The sequence below is a fragment of the Agelaius tricolor genome, unplaced genomic scaffold (assembly GCF_023055355.1).
Source record: "Agelaius tricolor isolate 1412-34295 unplaced genomic scaffold, bAgeTri1.0.p SCAF_5, whole genome shotgun sequence".
In the NCBI taxonomy this organism is placed as follows: domain Eukaryota; kingdom Metazoa; phylum Chordata; class Aves; order Passeriformes; family Icteridae; genus Agelaius; species Agelaius tricolor.
Window position 1 is genome coordinate 33,945,767 of NW_027269265.1, and position 27,043 is coordinate 33,972,809.

General features: G+C 45.0%; 2 protein-coding genes across 12 annotated transcripts in view; one reads left to right on the forward strand and one right to left on the reverse strand.

Annotated features, from left to right (window-relative positions):
• The window catches only part of DCAF5 (DDB1 and CUL4 associated factor 5), a 67,197-nt gene extending 63,520 nt beyond the window's left edge, over positions 1-3,677 (reverse strand). Inside the window, exon 1 of one of the 2 annotated variants that reach the window (XM_071427135.1) lies at positions 3,435-3,677. In XM_071427135.1, coding sequence (XP_071283236.1) covers positions 3,435-3,648 — 214 coding nt within the window. In that variant the 5' untranslated portion in view covers positions 3,649-3,677. Of the gene's footprint in view, positions 1-3,270; positions 3,397-3,434 lie in introns of those variants that run through there. The other variant, XM_071427136.1, reaches the window with a different exon arrangement.
• Positions 3,678-3,814: 137 nt separating this feature from the next.
• On the forward strand, positions 3,815-26,393 carry EXD2 (exonuclease 3'-5' domain containing 2). 10 transcript variants are annotated; one of them, XM_071427140.1, is made up of 11 exons: positions 3,815-4,123; positions 4,795-4,950; positions 6,549-6,679; positions 13,803-14,207; positions 15,158-15,414; positions 16,484-16,610; positions 17,352-17,677; positions 20,095-20,201; positions 20,446-20,581; positions 21,284-21,640; positions 22,387-26,393. In XM_071427140.1, exons 4-11 carry the CDS (start codon positions 13,869-13,871, stop codon positions 22,601-22,603), a joined length of 1,866 nt encoding a protein of 621 aa, XP_071283241.1. In that variant the 5' UTR covers positions 3,815-4,123; positions 4,795-4,950; positions 6,549-6,679; positions 13,803-13,868; the 3' UTR covers positions 22,604-26,393. The 10 variants fall into 10 exon arrangements, with proteins under 10 accessions (XP_071283241.1, XP_071283243.1, XP_071283240.1 ...); XM_071427142.1 differs by lacking the exon at positions 6,549-6,679; XM_071427139.1 differs by lacking the exons at positions 3,815-4,123; positions 4,795-4,950; positions 6,549-6,679 and adding an exon at positions 12,344-12,468.
• The last annotated feature ends 650 nt before the right edge of the window (positions 26,394-27,043 follow it).

Here is a 27,043-nt window from a genome sequence, read left to right on the forward strand (position 1 = left end):
AACAGGAAAATTATCTGTAACTGCAATAACAAACCCTGTTTAAGCAGTTTGAATTGCTTACTGAAACAGTAATCATTAGCCTTACAGACTTGCTTCTGGGAGACACATTAAAAAAACAAAGAAAAAAACCCAAACAAGTGGGACACCTACCCAAGGAAAGTATTCCAGCCAAGTGATGAGAACAGCACTAACTTGGATGCAGGCTAGTATTTCAATGGCATTGGTATAGCCACTATGAATGCACTGTACCAGTTGTACTTCAAACAGCTCTAACAAGGTTTATGTTGTTAACTAGTCAATCAGCCAAAGGAGACTCTCTAGGTTAAGAATATACATATTACTTAAGATTGAACAACTGAAAAGACTGCTTGCACTCTCCCTTTTCATGCACTCCAATATAGCTGTTGACTCTCTCAGCTGTAATACATACGGTTAGAAGCATCCAACAGCTCATCCTTACTTCTCTATGCTGACTATTTGGAGGGATGAGAGACCCTCATGCCACCAATTCTAAGGCTTTATCTGTATTTGGAAGTCTTTAGAAGCAAGTTTTCTACAAAACTTCAGAGTAGATGTTGCTTACACCCTTCCTTTCCTCATCACTTTTCTTCCTGCTGTTGCTATTTCTCAGAGCTTCAGGATCAAGTATGGAGGAGTGCTTTGAGCATAATTTTAATGAAGCTTAGTCTTATAATGGTGTGCAATTTAACAGGGTATCCAGAAATATTTTGCCTTTTAATTTCTTGTTCTTGACTGAAGCACAAAGCACCTGCATGCTGTTGCTATGGCCCATAAAGCATTCTAGATATTATGGTCATCATGGATCACATGAAGCTTTTAAAAAAGAAAGTTAGCATAATTAGAGCTCTTCATTTTCTCAGGGCATCAGTACAAGGTCAGACTTAAGGTCATCTGTTCTTGGTTGTCCCAAAGTTGTGCACTGCTAGCACATGTAATCTTTTTTTTTTTTTAGGAGGGTAGAACTCCAGCACCATGTAAATACTACATATGGAGGAAAACCTTACCCTCTTTGAACATCCTGAAGCTCTATGAAAAGCTAGGAAATAGAAAACTGAACATTGCTTGAAAGCCTTCCTTTTACATACACTTTTAAGATATCCACTAGATGTGAACTCTGCCTTCATTCTTTCACTGCAACTACCTTGATTCAGGCAGCTTGAACAAAATTAATTCTTAAAAGTCCATTTCAGCCCTGAACTGTTTATGCTTATGCCTAAAGAATGGATGTCAATATAGGTAAGTGCATTGATGATATGGCAAAACCTAAAGTACATCCTGAGGCCTTCTTGAGCAAGAAGAACAGAAAATACTAGTGGTGGTTCCATCACTTATTATGGAAAATAATTAAAAAAAAAAAAAAAAGCAGACACACTTGAGCTCTCGGTAGCACTTAATAAGTAAAAATATATCACTCTGCTTTCTACTGAAGAAGGACCAGTACAAACCAGTATAACAACTGGGACAATCGGGAACTTTAGAATGGGTGAATTAGCATTCCCTTTCCAATACACACTCATGTTTATATATATATATGTGTGTATGTATGTATGTATACACACATATATTCACAAGCTAAATGGATGCATATCTCAGAAGCAGCATGTGCATAAAGATAAAAGAATCCCTAACAGTAACACTAAGATCCTTCATGGACACTCAGAAATCACTGGAAATATGCGTGAAGTTTCTTCAGGTAAGAATGTTAAATTTAGGAAGGTTTCAGTGTATCAGCTTCCACTCCATGTTTATACAGCGTTTCTATTCTGCCCTTGCTTAAAAGTAACCAGTCACAAAAACTTTTTATTGAATGCTCTTTGAAGTTATTACTGATACTATTGTGTGATACACTTCACCTCTGCCCAGACACCACGGTAAGGCAATACACTGCTCAGCCATGCCCCCATCACACTCCTCAGTAGCCCTGTCGCTGCTCACAAGGTAGACAGGCAAAACCGAGGCCCTCGGTTAATAACCAGGTCAGCAAACCCCTGGCAAGCGAGACCACTCTCCACAGAGCTGCCAAGGACCTCTGCAATTCTCCCGAGGGCAGCTGCCCCACACGACGGGGAACGGGCCTTTCCCGCTGCTGCCCGGCCCCTGTGGGCAGCCCCAGCCGCAGGAGAGCAGGGCAGGGGGGGCCGCTCCCTGCAGCCCGCTGTCCCCGGGGGCGAGGGGCGGCCGGGACACAACGCCCCCCGACCGCGGCCTGCAATGGACACCGCGCTCGGCGGCCCTGCCCTGCCCTGCCCGGGGGGGCGCGTTACGAGCGGTCCCTCCGGGGCCGGCAGCTCTCTCCCCGCCGCTCAATGGTCTCTGTCCCCTCGCAGAGGTGCGCGGGGTCCGAGGGCTTGGCGGGAGAAGAGCGCCGCGACCCCTGAGCGGCCGAGCCCCCGGGGCGCCGCGGGCGGGATCGGCCCGCGATTCCCCGGCCTGTCGCTAAGAGCCGCCCGAGGAGACCGCGGCCTGCAGCGCCCGGCCAGGCCCCGGCCTCAAGTTGCCTCCTTCCCCTGCCGCCCCTCGGAGCCCGGAGGCGGGGAAGCAGGAAGAGGCACCTGCACCAAGCGCTGCTGGGGTGGGGGGAGGCGGTCAGCCGGCCGCCGAGCCCCGCAGCCCCTCCCTGGCTGGGGGTGCAGAGCTTTTCCCCGTCCTCGGTGTCGCAGCTGATGTCAAGCCCTCGCCTCCCTCCTACCTGACAGCATTCCCCACCCCTATGGCTCCCTCAGCCCCGGGCAGGCAACAGAGGGGACCTTAAGCCAAAAACCATCACCACAAATATATCCCCCTCTTTCACAAACGCGCCCTGCAAGGAGAGGGAGGAGGAACAAAACAAAACCCGACTCCCCTCCCCCAAAACAAGATGGGGTGGGGGTGGCCCCAAAGTGACCAGTCCCTCGATTAAACCGATCCTGTTCCCGCCCGATGCCGAGTGGTACTGCAGCCCCCCCGGCCAAACTCGGGGCCGCCGCCCGCCCCCGGCGGCGATTGCTGACCCCCGGCCCGGGGCACGGCGCTGACAAATGTCACTCTGTGCCCACAATGAGCGCCGCGGGGATGCTTCTTCTCCCCGTCGTCATCCCCCCAAAATAAGAAAATCCTCTTTTAAGAGGAAAGACACGCGAGCCATCAAATAAAGGGGCACCCCTAGCTCCCACCCCCAGCGCCCGGGAAACACTCTCGTAAAAACTTTGACCAGGGCTCCCCCCCGATAATAGTAGAATTTAAAACCTGTCAACCATTTTAGATCCCTACTTGAGAAAACATCATTCCCGGGCACCGGTGGATTTGGCAAACGGCTCTGAGCAGCGCTGCCGCGGCTTCCCTCCCCCGGGCCGCAGGGGAGGCGGCCGGGGAGGAAGATGCTTCCTGGGGAGGGGGTGGCGGAAGGGGGCGAGGGACGAGAGCGTTCGCTTTACCTGAGACCAGCCACTGGCCTCCATTGTTGGAGAATTCAATGGCATTGACACAGCCGAAGTGGCCCAGGAGGTCCTTCTTGTAGAGGTTCCTGCAGCCCCGCAGGCGTCTTCGCTGGAAGTCGTGGGTGAGCAGGGGGTCCCCCTCCAAGCCCCGCTGGGACAGGAACCCCACCACCGACCGCATGCTGCCCCCCCGGCTGCCTCTCCTCCTCATGCTGCCGCCTGCGCCGCTCCCCGCCGCTCCTTCCCCCGCCGCCCCTTCCCCCGCCGCCGCCTCCCCTCCCCCGCTTCCCCCCTTGTTATGGTTATGATGATTTTTCTTTAGCCAGCCATGGCAGAGAGGTGTTAGACACTCCGCCGCTTCCTGATCCCGCTGGCTCCTCCCCGCTTCCCTCAGCAGCTGATCCTCAGCTGCAGCCCGCGCCTCCCGGCCCGGCTCTAGCGTGGCGCCGCCGCCGGTTAACTCGCTGCTGGAGCGGCGCGGGGGACAGACACCCTCGCCCCTGCGGGGGGACGGTAACGTTCGCCACTCCGGGGACGGACGGACACGTTCGCCACTCCAAGGACCTCCTGGGGCAAGGACACATTCGCCGCTGCGGGAACTTCCAGGGGGCCGAACACACTCGCCGCTCCGGGGACCTTTTTGGGGAAGGACCTGTTCGCCACTCGGAGGAGCTGCAGGGGAACGGGTACGCCCGTCTCTCGGAGGAGCCGCGGGAGGACGCGTCCCGCCGCCGCTCGGCCGGCCCGGCTGAGTGCCCCGTGCCGGCTGCAGCCCCGCGGCCGGCGGGGAGGTGGCGACGGGCGGGCGGGCAGGCGGGCAGGCAGGCAGGTGCTCCCGCGGAGCGGGGAATGGAAGGGAGCGCTCCGGAGCCACGGCCGGCCCGCCTGGGGGCAACGGGCGGGCAACGCACCGGAGGGAGGATGAGGGGAAAAACAGCTCAAGTGCGGGGGAGGTTTGCAGTGGGGCTTGTCCTCTGTAAATGCTGAGTGATTTCGACGGGAATTCAAAGCATTATGGCTTTGGAATTTAGTTTGAAGGGGTTTTTGTTGTTCTTGTGGTTGTTTTCTCTATGATAGTTATTATGGGTTTCATAGCTTGCTTTCTGCTGCTCCTTCCCGAGCAACACTCGGGAAAACAGGAGGGCTGCCCCATCACAAGTGAGTCAGTAGACCTTCCTGCAGCCCTTGGAAGACTGCTCGAAGTACAGATAAATTTTCTTCTCTTACCATGCAGTGTCAACTAACCCCTAAAACGCAGCTGACTAACCAGGTGGAAGTGACCTGTGTTGTCCTTCACTGTTTAACAATACCCCAACCTTTACCTTACAGGAATAAGAATATCTTTTCTCTTTCACAGGACCCTGTACTTCTCAGGTAACATCTGATACCATGTCAGGCAACAGGAGTGTCATTCAAAGGGTGATGTCCCTAAGGTGCTGCACAGACCCCCAGTCCCACCTTGCAGCTGACTGCATGCTGCCTGTGCACAAAATGAGCAGCTTGGAACTTTCAGGTCTGTATTTCCCCATGGCTCCAGTACCTAGGGAAGATACAGTTTTCAGAAGGTGAGAGGAATTAGCCTAACCATCCTGGCCATCTTTGTGTAGCACTGCATCTGCTGGGAATTAGGAGTCTTGAAACTTTAAAATAAGCAATGGGGAAAACCCGCCCTGACATAAACTGTGATGTGGCAAGATGACTGAATACTCTTAGACTGCTGCCAAATTCCGGTGACAGCTTTTCCATAGAAATAGAAATTATTTCATTATAAAAAGTCAGTTAAGTGCTTTGGGTTTCTTCTTGGTTAAGATTATAGAAAGAGCATCAAATCCTGCATAGACCAAGCTTTTTATTTGACAACACTATAGCCTTAATTTTAACACAAAACAAAAGTAAATAAAAAACTTTCTCTTCTAATTGGGAGTAAAAAAAGAATGTAAGAAGTTACATTAACAGTGTTAACATTAACAATTAACAATGCTTCACAACTGAAGTGAAAACAAAGCAGTTAATCTCTTCTAATCTGAACTATACATAAGGATGTTTTCTAGTTACAGTTGATGGCCAACTACTGCCATGTAGCATGTCTAGCCACCCTCAATATAGAGAGGCAAAGACACTGTCCATCGTGGTTTGTGTTTATTACCTTAGCTTCAGACATTGCTATAAAATCATATTTCATATCTTTGTTGCTTGTATGCCATGACATTCTGCACCATTATAATTATATCAGAAACTGTTGCTCACTCAGCAAGATTTCACTTTTTCCCCTTTCCTAAAGTATTGTTCAGGTTGAATATCTTTGAGTACCTTTGGTTTCTGTACTGAAAGAAATATGCAATATAATAAAATCTCTAGTGCTTTTTCTCCACATTCTGGATTCAGTTTCTAGGAAAGCTGTGTACTTAAATGGTTTTGCATAGAAATAAAACTATTTCCTGAGCCCCCAGTTCCAGGATTTTTAAGAAAGATTTAACTGAGTTTGTTTTTGTTTTGTTGGGGTTTTTCTGCTTGTTTGTTTTTGTGGTGTTTTTTAAATCACATTTCTAAGCAGTCAGAATTTAAAAGAAAAATTATAGCAGACTGTCAATCTGTTCTGCTCAATGACATGACCATATAGGTTAAAAAACTGTACTGATAAGCATTCTTTTCACTCTCTTGATTCCTTTCTTTGAATTAATTTTGAATATAACACCTAAGGAAGTTACCATGGCCTATACAGGGTGATATCTTCCTTGGAAAATGACTGGTGTCTATGTTAATAAAGCCAGAGTGCTGTTATCTCTCCAAAGCACATAGACTGTTGTCCTGAGTCATACTGAAGTAGCATCAGTGAAGCATCTTTGTCTCCTTTAACAGGAACATTCTGCAGCTTGCAATGGAATCAATGTACTGACAGGAGTTAGTCAAACAGATCAAACTTCATCAAGTTGCTGTTCTGGGGGACATGTTAGCATGGGGGTGCTGTACTGAGACTGGTTGTCACAGACCAAATTGGATTGAGCCTGGCCAGACTCAAAGGGCACAGGAAGCCAGAGTCTGTCTGCACACACTGCTTGAGCTGCTTAATTCTGTAGCACGTTCATAGTCTCCTCCATTTCTCAAAAACAGCATGAAATCAAGCACAACAAATGTTTTGCCTGGAATTTCAACAAGTAGACAACAGAGTGGAGGAGTCAACTGGAAAGGAAATGGGAGATAATGAACAGGAGGGTGACTTGTAGATGCCCTTGGAAATGAAGGTAAGTAAATAATGTTTGATGCAATACAGAAGAGGGAACTAGGAGAATCCTTAAAATAGAAAAGTGATGTGGTTAATGATCTATGTAAAAAATCTTGGGTTGCAGTTTCAGAGTTGTTAATTCCAAGGTTGTGCAGAGCTCAGTCTCTCAGAAGTACTAAATTGATCTGTATGAGGTATGGCCATGGTGTCACATTACACTCACATTAGCTTCTGTCCATGCTACAGATTTTTTGTTCTGCCTCTGGAAGGACTGACAATAACTGATTGGTGTTTACTGTCTACTGGTACAAAGTTATCCCTTCAACATTTTTCTGAACAAATTTGAATTAGGAGAATCAGTTAAATTGCATTAGTTATTTCTATTTGATGGCTGGGGTGTATTTGATCATTAATAGGAGGCCTACAGTCAGCTTTGCTCTGTTGTCAGCCTGTGGCATTCCCACTGGTCAATGGCTGTTGTGTTAGGAGCTGTGTTGGTTAATACTGAAGGGAGAGGTATTAGGGCAGTCTTTGTATATCAATAAGAGAACAAGGGTCTTAGCTGCAAGGATGTTTTGGAGGGCTGTTTTGGAGCTGCCAAAGTGGTATATACCCTGGGTTCTAGGATCTACAAAGACATTTCAGTCAGACCTGACAGTTGACAAATAAGCTTGAGTGGCAGGTAAACTGGTGGTGCTATCCACGGACACTCACAAAGAAGATAATAAGAGGGCTTTCAGGGAATAGTTCTAGCTCTGCTGAGCTCTAATTTCCTGCTAGTCATTCACAGAAGAGAGAAGACTCTGTTTTGAGTTTGGATAGGGGGAGGTATCTCATCTGAAATACAAATAAATTAATATCTCTCTGCAGATGATTTATGGATCTGCTCCTTTCCCCAGAGCTAACTCAGAGATAATGTAGGAGGGTAACAGAAGACCAAGGATTTAAGTGAAGCATGATTGATTGTGTCAGGCGAGAAAGGATGATATTTAAATACTCTTTTTGACGTTCTGTTGAACCTTTGATTTGCTTTGGTTAATCCAGAGTGGAAACTGAGAAGTTTGGACACTGATAGTTGGATGTCTATGGAGTGAGTCAGAGAGAATGAATGCATGACTAGGAAAGTGAAGCTGAGTCAAGGCTTTTATTCATTTGTTTATTTATACCAATATTTATTATTTTTGAGGGGCAATAGAAAGAAAGGGTAAACCAAGAAGACTACATCATATTTTAGGCACATCATTTGTTTTTTAATAATTTTGCTTGTGTAATTTATTCCCTCTAGTAAGAATTTGGTGGCTTCTGGGCTTTTCTCCCTTTGCTTACTTTAATACACCAGAAAGGTAGGAAAAACTAGGACTTTTTTCTCAAATGTCTCCCCTTGGGGCTTGCCGTTCTGCTATGTAGGTTTAACATGCAGCTAAGCCAATCTAATGATTTGTGGCCACTTAAAGGTGGCTTTATTTTTCTGTGGCTCTGTGTTCTGTCCCTTTCTTTGTGCTGATGCTGCTACTTACTGGACCTGCTTGTCTGCCATGTGTTTATTTGGCTCATGGAAGCGTCCCAATGAGTGCCAAAATCAGCACAAACTAGTCTGGAGTGCCCAGCTGGGAGATGAGTTTTGGAGATGGGGGATGTCATATTCTTAGCTGCCATAAACAGTGAGGCTGACTCAGTGTGCCTTCTGGACTGAACTACTGGGGTAAGCTCTTCAAGAAATGGAATTGTGAAATTAATCTCTCTTTCTATATAAGCAATGAAAAGAATTGGCAATTAAGGAAGAAATACATTGATGATGATGGATGATGATTGATGTTAATACAACTCATCCTCATGGGATTATCTGACATTTTACACCTCTGAGTTTTTTTCAGATTCTTTGCAAAACCTGCAAACTCTGTCAGATCCCTTCAGTGAGCTACCACTGACTCATCTTTTGGCTTAAGATGTAGTTTCACTGAGATCTGGCTGTATGATGGGTTAGTACAAGGAATTTAAACCAGAAGAAAACCCAGTTTTTTGCTGTGCTAGCTTTCTGCTCACTTAATTCCTTGAATCAAGCAGGTATCAGTATTTGCAGAATTGCGGCTGGAGAAGAATGCTGACAGAGAGAAGGGGGAAGCAGAATTGCCTTTTGAACAGAAGCTAAACCTTCTATCCACCTGGTTGCAGTATGAGACTCCATCTTTAGGATGGGGCTTCACAGTTGATTGAAACTGCTCTCATTCTGACTTCTTGAGGAAAGAAACCCTACTGCTTTCCTGGTATCAACCCTGTTAAAACAAACCCTGCTCAAAATGGCTTGTTTGCATATATAGTCATGGTGTTACCAGCATTGACAGAAGGAAGATAAATCACATTAGAAGTTGAAATGGGAGTTTGGCTTTTTTCTGTAGCTTGGGATGGGGCCCCAAAGAGAATGTTATTAATGATCTAGTGGGGACTACATGCAGCTCTCTGCTTATTGTCTGCTACCAGCAATTTAAGTCTTCACTGGAGCCTCTCTCCTTTGATATTCCACGATCACTGATTTTCCTTTGAACACTGACTCATTTACCCTAGCCTTCTCCCTCCTAAAGGATGAGCTAATGTCATTATAAAAATAATTCTTTTTTCTGTGATCAGCAGAACAAGTGAAGCCTGGTTTCCTATGGATTTGTCCTGATGTGGTACTGCTGTGTGGATTCTCATACGTATACTAAGCAGCGTCTGCACATGCTTACCATTTTATCAGTGACAGTTTTTTTAGGACCTTTTTCATCCATTTGGTTTTTGCATTTCACTTGTTACCTTTGTACAAATTTAGATGGAATTTAGCAATGGTTTAAACATGCTTTTTTGGCAAGGAAAGTGGGGGAAGTAATGGGACCGAGAGGCAGAAACACCAACATAGAGTAATTTCATAACCCTTCTTTCCTTAGGAAATCAGGCTAAAAATTAGTCTTTTGACAGAGACCTCACATCAGGCTACAGACACAGAAAAGTAAATGTTGCTGTTTACCATACAAAGGCTTCCCTTTACCTGCTGTAACAGATTTCTTATAAGTAAGGCTAAGCCAGCAGTTGGTGTTTACTCACTTGGTTATCTTGTCATCTTCAGCAACGTCCCTATCAGGTTTTGGGAACTTTTGGTTTGTTTGGTTTTGGTTTGGCTTTTTTGGTTTGTTTGGTGGGTTTTTTTGTTGTTGTTGTTTTGTTGTTTTTTGGGGGTTTTTTTGTTTGTTTTTTGTTTGTTTGTTTGTTTGTTTGGGTTTTTTGTTTTTGTTTGGTTTGGTTTTGGGTGTTTTTTGGTTGGTTGGTTTGTTGGTTTTTTTGGTTTTGGTTTGATTTTGGTTTGGTTTTTTGCCAGAGTGCATTCATGCATCAGTTGCTTTCACTTATTTTTAATTTAATCTTTATACTTGAATAAATGGCTATGTAGATTTAAGACAAGGTGTTAAAGAGACTTATGGCTTACAGGACTCTGCAATGTCAGTGATGCCATGAAAAATAAAGGCTTTAAATGCAACCAGGGATACATTCCTCTTACTTGGAGAAAAGCTAGCATCTTCTCTGTGAGGTTTTCACTTTGTAATAAAATAGAAATTATTTTATAGAAATATTATTTCTTTTATATAAAATAAATATTGGGGTATTTGGGGTATTTTAATTTTTCTCTATTGTAACTTTACGCTTCTATTACTTTAGAAATGAAAATAAACAATTTATTTGCAGATTTGTTCACTATTTTGTGCTTATCTTGAGCTCTGACAGAGTTGTCTTAAGGATGCCTTGCCTACCCCACAGTAGGGCAGCTGGATCCTGGAGCCCAGCTGCATCATCTTGGTTCTCTTTCCAATCACTTGGGCCTTGAAATGTCTGTTGTGCCCCCAGGTGTCACCTTTTGTCCTTGAACTAGTTTACAGATGGATCAGTTCCATGATTTTCTGACCCTGTCATTACAGATATGTGGGTGCTGGAGCAAGGGAGCAGGGAGTGAGCAGTCAGTCACAGATACAACAGGAAACATGGGACTATCCATCCAAGTGGCAATCCAGGTTTATGCTAGATTCCAATGACCATGCAAAACAAAGAACTATACCTTAAGGGATATGTGTGAAAGGAAGAGAGAGGGAGATAAACTGGCAGAACATGTCCATCTGACTGTGGGAACTCAGGTACTGCCAGACCCCTCCAGCTTTCTCTCCTGAGCATGCACATGATGCACCTTTCTTCTGAGCACAAGTCATGTGAGCAACTTCAGAGTCGTGCTGGCTCCTGCATGGTGACCTGCAGTTCAGCTGGTCAGCTGTGCATGGTGCATCGGAGCACAGGGATGGATGGAGATGCTGAAGCCAGGGTGTGACTGAAAGGGAGATGCAGACCTTCCCTCTAGAGGAGAATGAAGCAGAGACAAGGTGTGAGTTACTGCAGTGAGATTGCAATGCTTCGTAACTCAGTGAATTAATACGAAAATGGATCCATGTCTTGTCACTGTAGAGCAAGACTGAGAGGCTTTGCAGAAACACTTATGTTTTTGTATTTGTACATTTGAACTTTGACTTTGTACATTTGTACATGTTGTATTTGTACATTCAAAATACAGATGCAAGTCAATGGAAAACAAAACTCTGATCCTACCCCAGCACCAGTGAGACCTGATACAGCCACACCATGCTGGCATAGATCAGGTCATTAGAACAAGTAGCTGCTTAACCTTTATTAGCCTTGATATCTTATTTCTGATAAGGAGAGGCCCTTATTTGCTCAGAAAAGTGTTCTGAAAATCACCTGTTTTCCTTGTGAGCTATCAGCATGTCTGAGCACCTCATTCCTGAGTTAAGAAAAAAAAGAAGGGGGAAAATAAAGATGAGTTACAGACTGAGAAAAATACTGCTTCTATAGAAGATTTTTGCCAGTGCCAACCATTAGCCATTTTGTTGCACTCTTTTGACAACAGGTCTGCTAAATACCAAATCTCTGCTTGGGACATCCTCCTACTGTGATGACTACAAGTGGCAAAGTTAAAACAAAACAGAGTTTGATGCCGTTAAATTGATTTAGCACAGTATTTTCTGTGGGTTCAGTCTCTACTTCAAATAGATGCAGCTCGGTGGAAAGCTAACAGCACAAAATCTGGGAGCTACTGAGAATTGCAAAGGAATTCGAAGAAATTGGGTGCTCACATCCTCATCTTTGGAAAGGAGCTTGGGCTGGAAACTCGTTTGCTTTTTAACAGGGATGACCTCAAACCTTGACGATCGAAACTCTGGATACAGCATCTGCCTGTATACTCACTGTCCAGGTTTTGTGGTGTCACTTCTAACATTCCTATTTCTCCATACACACGGGGTAACAATCACTTGTCATGATTAAGTGACATGTTCCTCTGATAATTTCTTAACAGTCTCCATTTGATTTGTTCCCTCTTTGTTTTCTTCCAGTTTGCCACTTTGGAGGTGGCTGCTATTTATTTGCTATTTTTTTTTGCTATTTATTTTCCCGGCTGCCTTTGTTCTTTACTTCCCACTCTATCTGGTCCCTCCTGCCCCAGGGGTTTCGCGGTGCTCTACATGTGGGCGACTTCATGCCCGCTGCGGCTCGCTCCTCAAGCCCTCCCTAGTCGCAGACAACACACCGCACTTTTCACTCCAAAACCCGCTTTAAAAGGAGCCGGTTTTTCAGTATTCCTGCCAGCATTTTGCCCGTCTGAAGGCACGCTGGCGCCTGCCCAGCCGCCCCGCCACTAGCTGCCGTACAACATGGCGGCGCCCGCCGCCCACTCGCACCGCCGCCACAGAGGAAGCGTCCGCCACTCTAAGGCTCCCGGTGTGTGTGGCGACTGCCCCGCGGGGCGTTCCTGCGGCCGGACGCAGCCGTTCCGCGGGACGCAGGCAGCGGGCGGATCGGTGGGCGCCCGGCGGGGCCGCGGGCGGGCGGCGGGGCCGGCCGCGGGGGAGAGGCTGCTGCGCGCATCCCGGAGAGGCCGCGGCTGCGGCTGCAGGTGCCCCGGTGCGCGGTCCGGTGCACCCGCGGCCTCCCGCATGCTCGGTCCTGGCGTTCGGGCCTCTTCCCGGGGTAGATAACCGCGACCGAACCTGAAGTGGGCAGCGCGTTTCCCCTGATGCCGAGGGGAGCCGCGGATGCCCCCGCCTGCCCCATCCCGGCGGGCCTGGCAGCGGCCCGGAGGAGCGCTCGGCTGGGATCCTGGGCCCGCCCCCGGGCCTCGGCGCGCCGCTGCCGCCGGGGCTGAGCGGGGGCCGGGGCGTCTTACCGGGGCTTCTCCTGCCTCGGCGGGGGACCCGCACAAGGATCACAGGCACCCCCGGTTCCCAGAGGGGCAGTGGCTTGTTGGACCGAGGGAGAGGGCTGCGGGCGGGTTCGATGCCCCCGGTGTTGGCACTCAGTTTACGGGGTGGCCGTGGACGACCTGTTGCTTCGGGGGTGCTCGGAAAGGTGCCCGGGCCGTGCTCGGGGTGCTGGGAGCGGCTGTGCAGCATCGATGCTGGAGTAGCATCGACACCCGAACTTCTCCTTGTGGGGAAGCGAGCGCAAGGACAGCCCTTTAGAAACAACGTGATGAGCTGGGATAGAGGAGCAGAACTGATTTCAGTTTATTGAAGGGGTACTAAGCTTCTGTATGATAGAGGGACAGCTAAGTAAGATGCTGCTGTTTTAGGGCTTTTCAGTGCCTAAAGACCATTTGACCCTAGTATGGATGTGAATGTGATGGACAAATAAATGCCTCTTATTTACTAATGCGTGAACTGACATGCTTATTCTGCAGCAATTTCATTTTGGCCTTGTTTAGGTTGATCTACTTACAAACTGAACTTAAAGGTGTTGATAATAACCGTGACTAGGTTATTTTTGGAATAGCAGAGTTTGTGGAAGTTGCACCAGTTTAATTGAATGGATTCCCTTTAAAGTTTTTAGTGGTGTGATCAACAGCAGCGTTCAGTCTCCTCTTCCTGCCGAATGCATCACTGCAGCAGTCTGTCCCCAGGCCCCCAGTTTATCAAAGTGGGACCCGGAACTTTTTTCTGTCAGGATTACAAGTTATGGCTAGAACCTTGTTGTGATAGCATTGCATGTGTTTAATATCTCTAAACACATTTTATTAAGTTGTCTTTAATTTCTTCCTCTCTTATTTTTCACTGCAGGCCATTATGAAATCCCACGATGCTGTTTTGAGAGGATGAGGTGAAGAGGAGAAAGGGCAATAAAAAATGGCCAAGCAAACAGCCGTGACGATTACTTTGGCGACCCTGCTGGGTGTTGCACTGGGGGGCCTGGTTTTGTGGAAAGCGACCCAGCGTCGGAAAGGAAAAACACGCTGTAGTAGTCAGCAAGAGGAAGCAGCAGGAAAGTCAGGAGATGAGAAACTCATTAAAGCAGAGGATAAGAAGGTGCTTTCCTTCTTCAGATCTCCCACCTTTTGCTGGGTAGAGAGGACCCTAGGTGCAGACATAGTGATAGTTTCAGAGCAGGAGGAGTGGGATCATGCTGAACCATTGCTGAAGAAGGAGCTGGAGAAGTGGCCGGTTCTTGGAATTGATTGTGAATGGGTGAGTGATCAAGAAGCGCCTCTCCTTCCTTTAGATTGCAAATTGCATGGGGAAATCATTGAAGGTGGAGCAATTTCTTTGCTTAAACAGATACCACGGTGTGTTGACTATTGAAACTGTGATTGTCTGTCATGATGGCAGTGAAGCAGATGCTAATTTTGTTTCTTCTTAACGTTTAAATATGCTAAGTTTTTGATTCACCAGTTGTATTTGTTTCCTGAGTTCCCTGATAAGTCGACTTTACTAAATATAGTAACAGTTGTATGGCTAAATATAGCATTATGTGTTTGGTGTAATATCTCTTTAAAGGTGATTTACTAGAAGTAGCTTGGCTTACGCTATTTTAAATCTAGCTACGTATTTAAGAAACAATATCTTAAGAATGTTAAGTCCGAAAAGGAGGATAATGCTGATACATAGATAAAACTCACTGGGACAACCAGAAAACAAAGTTCCTCTTCTGCTTGTACATTTGTATGTGTGATATCTCAAACAGGCTTAAAGTAATTTATAAAGCCTGGCTTTGCCATTGTTTTGACTGGAAATTTACTCACCCCACAGTCATTAGTATAAGCCACAGCTAAGCAATGTATTTGCCATACGCATTTATATAGTGGGTGGCTTTGTGTTGATGTGGATTCAGAAATGTTTCTGATTTCTTCTACCAGCTCAGCTATGAAGGGGAAGGGTGAAAGGGGGAAAGATCGTCATGTGGGAATGTAGCAAGAAGTAGCTTGGGCACAGTAATACTGTGAAAAAGACCACACAATTTGCCATGAATTTTTAGAGACATGTAACAATACTTTACTGTGTAGACAATACTGTGTAATACAATACTGTGTAAACTGATAAGTATTTCCTGCTTTCAGTGGCCTTTTTTGCAATTTGCTTCAGCTCTGGTATTACTAATAATACAATAACCTGGACTTTCATTTTTTATTTCATTACAGGTATCTGTGGAGGGAAAAGCAAATCCTGTATCCCTGTTGCAGATGGCTTCTTCCAGTGGCCTCTGCATTCTTCTTCGGTTGCCCAGGCTTGTTGCTGGTGGCCAGACTCTTCCAAAGACCCTGGTGGACATCATGGCAGATAGTGCTGTGTTGAAAGTTGGGGTAGGATGCTGGGAAGATGCTTGCAAATTGCTTCATGATTATGGTCTTCCAGTCAAAGGGAGCATGGATCTCCGGTATTTAGCCATGAGACAGCGGTAAGTGCCTGAACACAGAGGTTAAGTGTCTGAACACAGAGGTAGGTCTGCTTGAGGCCTCATTTGTTGGAAAGTTGGAAATGTATCTTAGGTGATTTGCATAAGCTGAATGATATCAGGCTGGTATGTCTGGAATTCTTAGGGTGGCTTTAGAAAATGGGCATTGATAGCTGTAGCCCAAGAGCCTGTCATGCTTCTATTCTGTGATCTTAAGGGAAATGAAATCTTAATGAGGATTTCATTTGCTAATTGTGTCCGTTAGTCTTCTCTCACAGACTGATACCTTTGTGGACTTCTCTGTGTACCATGATTCAGCTTTTAAGAAGTCCAGGCACAGTGATTTAATGCAGTAAGAATGAACACTGTGTCAGCAGATGTTTGAATACACTGAAAAGAAGTGTGAGTTAAATGTGCACAGGGGATGTAAATGGAACTGCTGAATTTCAAGATTTCTTGAAATGTTACTAAATAAACCAGTTCCAATTTTCTCTTTTAATAACAATTCTTCTATGGAAAGGTTACACTTGTGATGGATGCCATTTTCTTATCTTTTACTCTTCCTGAAACAAGATGTTTTACTTGCAAATATTCTTCATGTACAATTATATGTGTGCCTGGATGTGGTGTTAGTGATCTGGGCCACACTTTTGCTGACCTATTGGTGCCTTTTTAACACTGAGGATGGACTTCTTGTCTCCAGTGGCCGGGATTCTTCCTGGTTCTTGGGCTTCTCATGAATCCCTCAGAAAAGTGGTCCATCACTGAATGATGGGCCTCTTTAGTTCAGAAGGGAGTAGTTCAGAGCCAAACACTTCAGCCTTAAATGTTACTAACTCCAGCCTTGCCTGCTTTGCATATTGCAGACACAAGATAATTACTAAATCTAGAAAGAACATTTTAGTAGAGGGGGTGAGAGGGCCTGTAAAGCTGAGAGGCAGCTGTGTGCTGTTTGAGTCATGCATCATGTGCATTGTGTTCTCACAGGTTCTCTTCAGAGGCCATCTGAATTTGCATGAGTGTATAGTTTCATTTTTAATATATTTGTTTCACTTTCTTTGTTGAATTGAAGGAAGGATCTACTTCACAACTGCCTTAGCCTTAAGTCTTTAGCTGAAAAAGTCCTGAACTTCCCACTTGACAAATCTCCTCATGTGCGTTGCAGCAACTGGGAAGCAGAAGAACTGACACAAGATCAGGTGTGTTCCCCACTTCAATTTACTGTTTTGGGAAGAAAAGTAACCTTCTTAGTTGCAAAAGAGGCTTTACAACAGGGAAATCTGAGCCTTTTCAGATTATTCCTCAAACCCTTATGTGTGACAGGGCCTAAAGTTAATTTCAGACTCACTGCCTGCATTCCCCTCCTTTCCCTTTAAGATAATTTTCTGCTATTCTCCCTGGATTCTTTACCCTGTTTTCCTTTAGTCCTGAAAGATCTATGAGACAAGATATCTTGAAGAAGTGTTTCCAAAACCTCACCTCTTTATTATTTTCTTCAGTCTGTAGCAGTCAGTGCAATATTAGAGAGACCCTGGAAATCTTGTTCACCTTTAGAGCACTGAGTTTTCCCCGACTGCCCAGTTTCTTTAGTCAAGCTGCACATGCCTGCAGAAGCAATGACCAGCAGAGGGAGTGACAGGACAAAAAACCGTGCTGAATACTCTTAGCCAGTGTGCCAAAAGGGAACTTTTTATGGAGGAGGGATTGGTGGGATGTGAGGATGTCTGACCTAAATACATTTTGCAGTTCCTGGGGGCACTACCCCAAGGTAGTGGGATGTGGTGTTGTTATGAAAGTGCCACTCAAACTTGCAAAACTTCATGTGAACTTCAAAAGGAAATGAATCCAGCTTCTGGTTTTACTGTACCTTGTGCTAAAGACTGATAATGTTGGGAGTATTTGCTGTTTGTCAGTATCTTAATTTCTGTGCTTTTCTGCAGGTTCTCTATGCTGCTAGGGATGCCCAGGTCTCAGTGGCTCTGTTCTTCCGTTTGCTGGGATTTACCAGCTTCCCTGCTACATTTGAAGGTGAAAACTCTGTCACTGCTTGGGAGAAAGCCCGGGGTAAATGCCAGGGCTTGGTGGATATCCCATTTAGAGGAAGAAAGAGTGGCAGCACAGGAGAGGAGAAGAGTGGAGAGGGACGTTCCCCTCAGAAAACAAAGAATCGGAAGTCTTGGGTGAACGGCCAACCCTCTGGCAATCAGCAAATGAGAGATCCACGGAGGCAGAAGCGAAAGCCTCTGGGTGTGGGATATTCTGCAAGGTGAGTGTATGAGCACATCTTACTCTTTGCATTGCATGTGGAAAACCCTGAGTGTTTCCTCATGCTCTAGTCATTAAACAAAGTAGCTCATGTGAGCTAGGAAAGGCAACACAGGACCTAACAGTCATGGGGGTCAGATCCTGTTTCTGTTTTCCTCATTTTCCTCTAGGTGATATTGAAAGTGGGGGCAGCACTTAGATCTCTACTTAGATCATGACCAAGTTGAGGTGGTGTCTTTAAGTTTTACCCTTCCTTCCTTCCTTCCTGCCTTCCTGCCTTCCTGCCTTCCTGCCTGCCTTCCTTCCTGCCTTCCTTCCTGCCTCCCTCCCTCCCTCCCTCCCGTGTGGAAGCATTAGCCAGAGAGCAGAATCCTAGCAGGAGGCAGTTGGCTTTCCAGGTGTTGTTCTTGGGTGTCCAGGGTGTCCTGAGCAGGGCTAGGAGTTGGACTCAATGATCCTGGGGGGTCCCTTCCAACTTGGCATGTTCTGTGATTCTGTGAGTCTGCTGCTCAAACAGCTGTGCCCTGTCTTCTCCAAGGAAAAGGTGACAACTGCACAGAGCTTGTCCTTTCATCAGGATCTGCCTCGTGGACTGTTGTTTTTCCTTTGCTGTCCCATGTCACCATAGCCACAGAGCTAGCAGGGCTGAAAGCTGAGGTTAGCAGGGGTAAGACATGTTATGTGAGGAGCCAGAGGGTACAGGGAGGAACAGCCTGTGGTAGCAGCAAAGCAGTGCCCTTATCTTTTGGCCAGGGGGCAAGAGGAAAGAAAAGTGATGCTTTAGCCTTGCAGAGACGGCTATTGCTGGATTCAGGATTACCATCCTTGCAGGTGATTTTTTGGAGTGAATCCTAAATTCTTAGGAGCTTTTGCTAGCAAGAGTTCAGTTGTTTTTAAATTAAAAACAAGTTGGAAAAGTTGCTTTAAGCTCAGTGCAGTGGAAGATCTGGGGTATCTGTATGTTTGCTTTTGTTAGGATACAATCTAATAAAATTTGTGATTGGACATAACTAAAATTACATGAAAATATCTTTGGGAAACAAATTTTTGTATTTGTTTTCTTTTTTTCAAGTTTATTGGATTGGCAGTGGAGAAATTTTAGTGTAGTCAATAGTATTGATTTCATTAGCAGTAATTAACAGTATTCTGTTTTACAGAGCAAGACCCTCATATTTATTTTAATTTTTTTTGGAGTCTGTGTAATACAAAACAGGAGGACTGCATCCCATGGGAGGATTAAAATTTAAACAAAATTACATTCCAAGATAAATTAAGATCTCTCCATATATGTTTATTTACTTTTTGTTTTTAACTGTGCTTGACTTCATGAGAGATCTGTAGACTCACTGCTTTTTACAGTATTTACTGCAATGTGGCTCTAGTCTGTGATAACACTGGATGTGGTTTCAAAAGTCCTTTTTCACTCTTCCTTTCTGTTTAAGTCTGTTAAGTTTTAATGTTTATTCATTTAGAGTTGGGAAGTACTGAAATTATCATGGTGGCTGAGTTGAGCTGTGGATGCTCAGTGGAAGGAGATAGCCTATGAATCAACCTTTTTAACTGGTAGAGCTCTGCTGAGAACTAATTTGTACAATCTTGCTGTAGAGAGGAAAGGAAACTTTTCTGCAGTGTATTGTGACATCTCTGGCCAGCTCCTCCCAGGTCCTCTCTGAGCCCAGCCTGCTCCATGCTTCAATTTTGTTTGAAGGAGGTTGGCAGAGTAAGGAATGTTTTCTGCAAAACAGAGCCCTTCCACACACTGCCACAATCTGCCAGAGACTGCTCACACAGGACTTCTTGTCACTGCCAAAGATTGTGTTTGAGGGCATCAGCTCAGCTTTGTTATTCTCCTGAACTCATATGTTCAAGTTCCCAGTGCTGAACTCATGTGTTCAGGTTCCCAGTGCAGGAGTGTTTTTGGACCATTTCTCTTGAGTGAATAAAGTAATTGCTATTCACATGAAATTTTAGAAAAGTTTTCATTAAAAAACACTAAAATCCAATCCAAGCCGATCCTTGAAAGTGCCTTGCCTGTAAGTAAATGCTCTCTGAGCTTACTCTTAGCTCATCATCTTTTGTAACTTCAATTCTCTTTTGTTTTCTATTTCAATTTTTTTTAAATGCTGTCTTCAGTGATGGCATCTCTTGAAAATTGGGTTTCAAGAGTTACAATTCTGTTGGCAGCAGGAGAGCAAAGATGCCTTAGAGTCAGTTGGTGAACCCTGGATAAATTTTCAGATGTACTGCTTCCCTAAGCAGCAGACTATGGAGTCTCAGCACTATGGAGTTTGTGTTTAGGGGTACTCCTGTGATTCAGAGGAAGCTGCCTGAACTGCAGTGTGGCACACAGGGCTATAGAAAGCTCTGGGGTTTTTTGCATGCTATTATAGCCGCTGTAATACTGGCCTTGTTTCATAGAAAATCTCCACTGTATGACAACTGCTTCCTGCACGCACCAGATGGACAGCCCCTGTGCACTTGTGATCGCAAGAAGGCTCAGTGGTATTTGGACAAGGGGATTGGAGGTAGGCATACCATTTTCCTGTTGGTATTTGAAATGCTCCTCTCTCTCTTCTTTCTCTCCCCTCTCTCTCTCCTCTCTCTCCCCTCTCTCTCATCTTCCTAATGGAGCATGATTTTTTTGGTATCCTTTCTTATTGGAAGTACTGTTGGGGATTCACTAGGATGAGTCTTACATTGTAGCATTGTTATTTTAGCTCTCCAATACAATTTGTCTTGAATATTTTCTCTTTGCCTTTATCCTTTTAGAGCTAGTTAGCACAGACCCTTTTGTTGTGAAGCTGCGTTTTGAGCCTTCAGGACGTCCCGAGTCCCAGGTTGATTATTATCTGACAGTCAAAGAAAACCTCTGTGTTGTGTGTGGCAAGCGAGAATCCTATATCCGGTGAGTTGTTTAGTGGGTAGGAGGAAATTGCATCTTCTAAAACAGGGCTGAGGTCTGCATCAACTTTGGCATCCAGAGGCTTGGTTAGTGGCCTGAAACATTGTGCTTCTTCATATCCTGTTGGGACACAACACACAGTTGTTTGGCTGTGTGAGACACTGAAGAGACCAGCCTTTCCTCTTACAGAGGCAGGAGATACTGATCCTAGGAGAGATCAAAGCCTGTGGAACATGTATGTGCTGCAGTTTGAGTGACAGAGGCAGCCGTGTGCTGACACAGAGTGGGTGGGTGGCATACCCATCCGAAAAGAGCTGTACTATTCCTTCCACTACTTAATCCTTTACTTTTGAAAGGTTTAGGTGAGCCTAAAGCTGATGAGGTCAAAAAGAACAAGATTTTTCTCTTTGTCTTTTTGTCTGCTACTGATTAGTTGAGAAGTATACTTCTCATAGTGCATTACTTGATTTTTAGGTTTTTTTTTTACAGTAGGAATCTTTAATTGAAAGTGATGAATTTTTGGAAAAGAAAAAAGAGACATGCAGAAAATAATAGAAATAATCACTTTCTGTACTACATGTCCTGATAATCTTTGCTTACCTGGACTTCTAGTTTTAGCTGACCCTTTCTGTGGCAGGAAGAGGAGGAACTGGGTAGCAGCAGCTCCAGACAAATGCAATGAGCTGCCTGTTTTGTCTTCTCTAGGAAGAATGTTGTTCCTCATGAATACCGAAGACACTTCCCCATCCAGATGAAAGACCACAACTCACACGATGTGCTCCTCCTCTGCACATCCTGCCATGCCATCTCCAATTACTATGACAACCACCTGAAGCAGCAGCTGGCCCAGGAGTTTGGGGCTCCCATTGGCTCCGAGGAGGGTGTGCGTCTCCTGGAGGACCCTCTGCGCAGGCAAGTGCGCTCGGGGGCGCGCGCCCTGCTGAATGCAGACAGCCTGCCTGACCCCCGCAGGGCAGAGCTGCTGCAAGGCATCAAGGACTTCTATAACACAGACACAGTCACTCCAGAGATGCTCCAGGCAGCAGCTGATCTGGAAACCAGGTATAGCAAGCCCATGTAGGCTGAGTGTAAGGTTTTTAGTTGTTTGTATTGCATTTCTTACTGGTTTTGTTTTTGTTTATACCCATCTCCCCTCAACCCACCATTGGTCTCTGAACTGCAGCTCTTGTTTCTTTCCCGCTTTCTCTTCCTCCTCACCAGTCTTCTGTTCTTGCTCTCCATCTTCTCCTCCAACATTTTTATACTTCTTTTGAAGGACAGATCAGGAAAAGAGTCTGAAGGACAGTCATATCAGAAGTCTTTTTCACTTTCTCAAAGTCTCCCCAAATATCTTTTCTTAACAAGTGTCTAGTCTCTGTTTGAAATGAGTATCTTCTCCTTGTTATGCTCGCTGTTGTTTGTAAAGTGCAGATGTTGTAACTCAGAACTCATCCAGGCAGGGAATTCAGTGACAGGCTCAGCACTCTGAAGGGTCATATAATTCTTGCCTTGAGAAATTTTCAGTCTCCTGAGGAGCTTGTAATGGACCTTAAGAGCTTTGTTTAGTGTTGCTGTAAAGAAGAACACTTTCTCCATTCAGAGAAACCAGCTTTACAGTGTAACTGTGTTCCAAAACCAGTCTGGCATTGAAGCAAAGCTTAAAACTCTCCCTCTTGGTTAGCTTACCCTTTTTCTATAATTAAACTCTGCAGCTGAAAGTATCTTCAGTGTCTTGCTGTTCACTGGAGACAGATCTGGAGTCTGACAGCGGGCTTGTGTGAAAATAAATTGTGCTTGTGTCCTGGCAGGATCTGCAATGAGAGCTACGTGCCACATGGACTGAAGGTGGTGCAGTGTTGTGCTAAAGGAGGCCTGCGCTCTCTCATGCAGCTGGAAAGACGCTGGCGGCAGCATTTCTTGGACAGCATGAAGCCCAAACACCTCCCAGAGCAATGGTCAGTGGACCATAACCATGTGAAGTTGATCCAAAAGTATGGGGAGGATCTTCAGATCAAGCTGTCATGAAACTAACTTCCTGGACTCTGGATAGTGTCTAATGGACATAAGACTATTTTTATTTCTACATCTCCACTAACACCTGGGACCTGGGTTTGCAAAAAGGCAGCAGTAGATCTGCCAGATTTGCCAGTTAAAATTAAATTTGGTGGTTTGTAGAGTTAAATCTTTGAACTTTCAGGTAGTTTGGAAGTTTAATCCTACTCTGTCACTTACTAATTCAGGGCAAGAGTGATATGATAAGGGAACTTGTCTTCTCAAAGTGACTATAAAGAATCATTTTCTTGCTCCCAGGATGTCTGATGCCTCCAGACCATTTCTCATATAAAGTGAGTTCAGAGAAAAGCAACAAAAGTACAATAGATGAATGTTTCTAGATTTTTCTGACATACATTTGTGCCCTTAGCTTTACCTTGAGGCCAGCAAGAGCAGGGAGATCATCCTTCCTCTGTACTCAGCACTGGTGAGGCACCTTGAGTGTTGTGTCCAGTTCTGGACCCCTCAGTTTGGGAAGGACATTGAGATGCTTGAGCACATCCAGGGGAGGGCAATGAGGCTGGTGAGGGGCTTGGAACACAAGCCCTGTGAGGAACAACTGAGAGAGCTGGGGGTGTTTAGCCTGGAGAAAAGGAGGCTCAGAGGTGACCTTATCACTCTTTACAGCTCCCTGAAAGGTGGTTGTAGTCTGGTGGAGGTTGGTCTCTTTCACCGGGCAGCAACTGACAGAACCAGAGGTCACAGTCCTAAGCTGCGCCAAGGGAAATGTAGGTTGGATATTAGGAAAAAGTTTTTTACATAAAGGGTGATAAAGTATTGAAATACTTTACCTGGGGTGGTGGTGGAGTCACCATCCCTGGATATGTTTAAAAAAAGACTGCATGTGGGACTCAGTGCCATGGTCTAGTTGAGGTGTTAGGGCTGGGTTGGACTTGATGATCTTGAAGGTCTCTTCCAGCCTAGTGATTTGGTGAGGGTCTTCTCAATAAAAATCTTTCTTTGCTTTCAGTGCAGTTGTATTCGTAAGAGTTCTTTCTAGAGAAGACTCCTTGCCAGAGAGAGATTCCTTGTAGGGAAGAAGTAAAGAAGCCTTTTTTTTTTCGGATTCTGAGCTGTCCCAGCATTACAGATAGGCCTCAGCAAGTTTCCAGATGGCAGGTGCCTGATGAGAAGTGACACTGGCAGTATGGAAATACCGATGACAAGTCTTTTGTTAAACAGCTTCCAGTAACACAGAGTTTATAAAAAATGTTTTTCCTAATTCTGCTTGTTTGTTGTGAGCAGTGTGCTCAGGCATGCAGGGCTGTTACAGAGACAGGGTGGCATAACTCGTATGGCTGGAGTGTTGGAATGGAAGGATAGAGGCCCTTTAGGGAGAGCAGGCACTGGAGGCAAGGAGGAGCTGTCACTTCTATGTCAGTGATTGGTTGGAGAGCATGGAGCGCCATCCCGAGTGCATGGAGCTCAGCCTAGGGATGGATGAGGAGCACATCAAGAGCCTATGGGTCAGGATTAAAGGGAGGGCAGGGACAGGTGACAGAGGGGATCTGCTACGCGTAACCCAGCCAGGAAGACAGTAGATGAAACCCTCAGCCTTCTGTTCACAAGGCCTAGTCTTCATGGGGGACTTCAGCCACCTCATATCTGTTGAAGAGGCAACACAGCAGGGCATAAGCAATTCAGGAGGTTCCTGGAATGAGTTGATTACTTTTCCAGAAAGTCAACTGCATCATGGGCTGCGTCAAAAGAGGCATGACCAGCAGGTCAAGGGAGGTGATTCTTCCCCTCTATTCTGCTCTTATGAGACCACCTGGAGTACTGTGTCCAGCTCTGTGGCCCCCAGCATAATAGAGCAAGTCCAGAGGAGGACTACAAAGATTATCAGATGGCTGGAGCACCTCTCCTGACTTTTTACAAGAGTGTGTAGTGATAGAACAAGGGTTAATGGCTTTAAACTGGAAGAGGCTAGGTTTAAATTAGATATTGGGAAGAAATTCCTTACTGTGAGGGTGGTGAGGCACTGGAACAGCTTGCCAGAGAAACTGTGAATGCCTCATCCCTGGAAGTGTTCAAAGCCAGGTTGGATGGAGCTATGAGCAACCTGGTCTAGTGGAAGGTGTCCCAGTCCATGGCAGGGATGTTGGAACTGGATGTTCTTTAGAGTCCCTTCCAACCCAAACCATTCAGTGATTCTTTGAATAGCACTTGGTAAGTACCTTTTCATATCAGACTGAAATAAGTACAGGTGTCTTAAAAGGGATGAGAGGAAACCATTTAAATTAAAGACCAGAAGCTTTTAAGAGATCTGACTACACATGGCAAAAAATGGAAAATCTGATGTTCTGTACCTGGATTTGACATGTGTGGTGGTGAGCAGGTTATACTCTCTTCATGCCTGTTTGTCTGTCTCTAAAATGGGACTAATAATACTTAACTATCTCACAAGGGTGTTGTGAGGCTTAATTAATTCATGTTTTTGTAAAATGCTTTGAAAATATAAGCTAGTGTGTGCTAATTATTGTTTTTTAAGATGTGCTGCTGTCTAACTTCCTTAAATATTCACTTTTTTTGTCTGGTGCTAGACCTTAGTTAAAGATAACTTTTTAAAAATACACACTCCTTTCTGTACAATCCCTTTTGATGATTTTGATTGCATGAGATGAGTGTGCTTCTACTGAATGATGAAGCTATGCTCAATTTTTATATGCCTCTGCAAAGAAGTTTCAGTAAAACCCTTATCTTCACACTGCTGTGTATAGTGCAGTTGACCCAAATTTTTTCATAACATTTGGGCAGAATCCTGGACCTGCTGTGATTGTGGCTGAAACTGGCCCTTATCAGATAATTCAAGAAATTTCACAGGCCAGGGGTAAAAACCCTGTTTGTAGCAGAGGCTGTTTGAGATAAGTAGGAGCCATGGAGAGAAATGGTACATTAATGCCATCCCAGAGGAGCTGCAATAGCAGCATGAGGAATCAAAGATTCATGATAAATACTATTTATCACAGAGCTGCAAATGAGATAATTTTCATTATAAGGGCAATTTTTTCCCCTGTACCACTGGCAAGTCTTAACAAAAAAATCATCTAGCCAAATGTGGTATGTCTCTGTGCTCATTCACACAGCTGATTATAATCCCAGCATGACCTTCCTGCCTACAGCAGCAGTTTGGATATAACTTCTTCTCTCCAAAGCATTTTGAGCATGTGTTCAGATAGTGCTATATCCTGTCTCCATCTGATCGGGGTGTTGAGAGCTCTCTGCGTGACTCAGAAACTCCTTTTCTGTCATCAGGAGTGCAAGGTGTCCATTTCACCTCTTTGTTCTGCTTTTTTTTTTCTCCATTTGTTCTGATATAGGAACTCCTGATCAAACTCTTTAATGGAACCGATTGGCTGACCACAGGGTCAGGTCTTTTCTGTTTGTGAGACAAGAGAGTAATGTGGAGACAAGAACTGGACTGCAGATCCTCTATTTTTGAGGAGCCAGTGGTATCATTGAAGAGGGTTTTTTCCAAATCATTTGTTCAGAAACAGAAACTAGCGAGGAGAACTTCCTTCACAAATATTTTCTAAACTAAGATTCTTTGTTGTTTGTAAGATATCCTTAACTTGCATAATTTTAATTCAATCTGAAAGAAGAGGGGGAGCAATATATTTATTATGCAGAAATAGATTGGCTTTATTTTATTATGATTTTAAATTTTCTACTAGTCTATAGATAAAACTTCTTTGTATGTCTCCATTGCTAATTGTTACATTCTATAAAAATTTACTCTTTTACCAGACTTATCACTTTTGAAGTTCTCTTGTACCTTTCTTGCATGCTTGCTTTTTCTCTTCTTTCCTTGTGTCTTACCCAGGCCTTACAGGTCCACTGTTCCTTACAGTAACACCTGGACCTCACCCTCCAAGTTTCCCTTTCCAGTGCCTCCCCTGATTGGTGTGTCAGAGATCAGCTGTGGCAGAGCCCATGCTGGCACCAATTCTGTACTTCTAAGCAGTGGGATAGTGAGCTTGCTCAGGTATGTTTGAATAGTGGGTTCAGGTGCTGTCCTTGGCCTGGTCATTTTGGTCAGTCATGGCTACAGGTCTGCATTTGTTCAAATGAAACCTTAGATTTTTCTCAGGCTGAGCATTCATCTAGGTTGCACCAAGTATTTTACCTTAAATGGGACAGTCCTGCACTTAACCACACACATCCATTTTATCTGTGCAGGGGGAGAATTGGCAATCCTCTCTGTATGGGCTGGCTTTCACAACATGGGGTTTTTCTTTCTGTTGCTTGTCATTTCACATTAAGTTTTAAGTCTGTCCAAAGTATGCTACCAGAGATGGGAGAGAAATTTTCCCTTTTACCTGGTGCTTGGTTCTTGCAGGTTAGCAGGAAGCACACCACATCTGCTGAGATCCCCAAACGTGTCTTGGCTTATAAATTCCCTGCAGAACTTGC

Bases quoted from the DNA above. Each gene is read 5' to 3' on its own strand.
- EXD2 (XM_071427140.1), top strand. From the start codon at position 13,869: ATGGCCAAGCAAACAGCCGTGACGATTACTTTGGCGACCCTGCTGGGT. The intron at 15,415-16,483 runs GTAAGTGCCTGA...GTTGAATTGAAG, and splicing joins TATTTAGCCATGAGACAGCG to GAAGGATCTACTTCACAACT. The intron at 16,611-17,351 runs GTGTGTTCCCCA...GCTTTTCTGCAG, and splicing joins AAGAACTGACACAAGATCAG to GTTCTCTATGCTGCTAGGGA.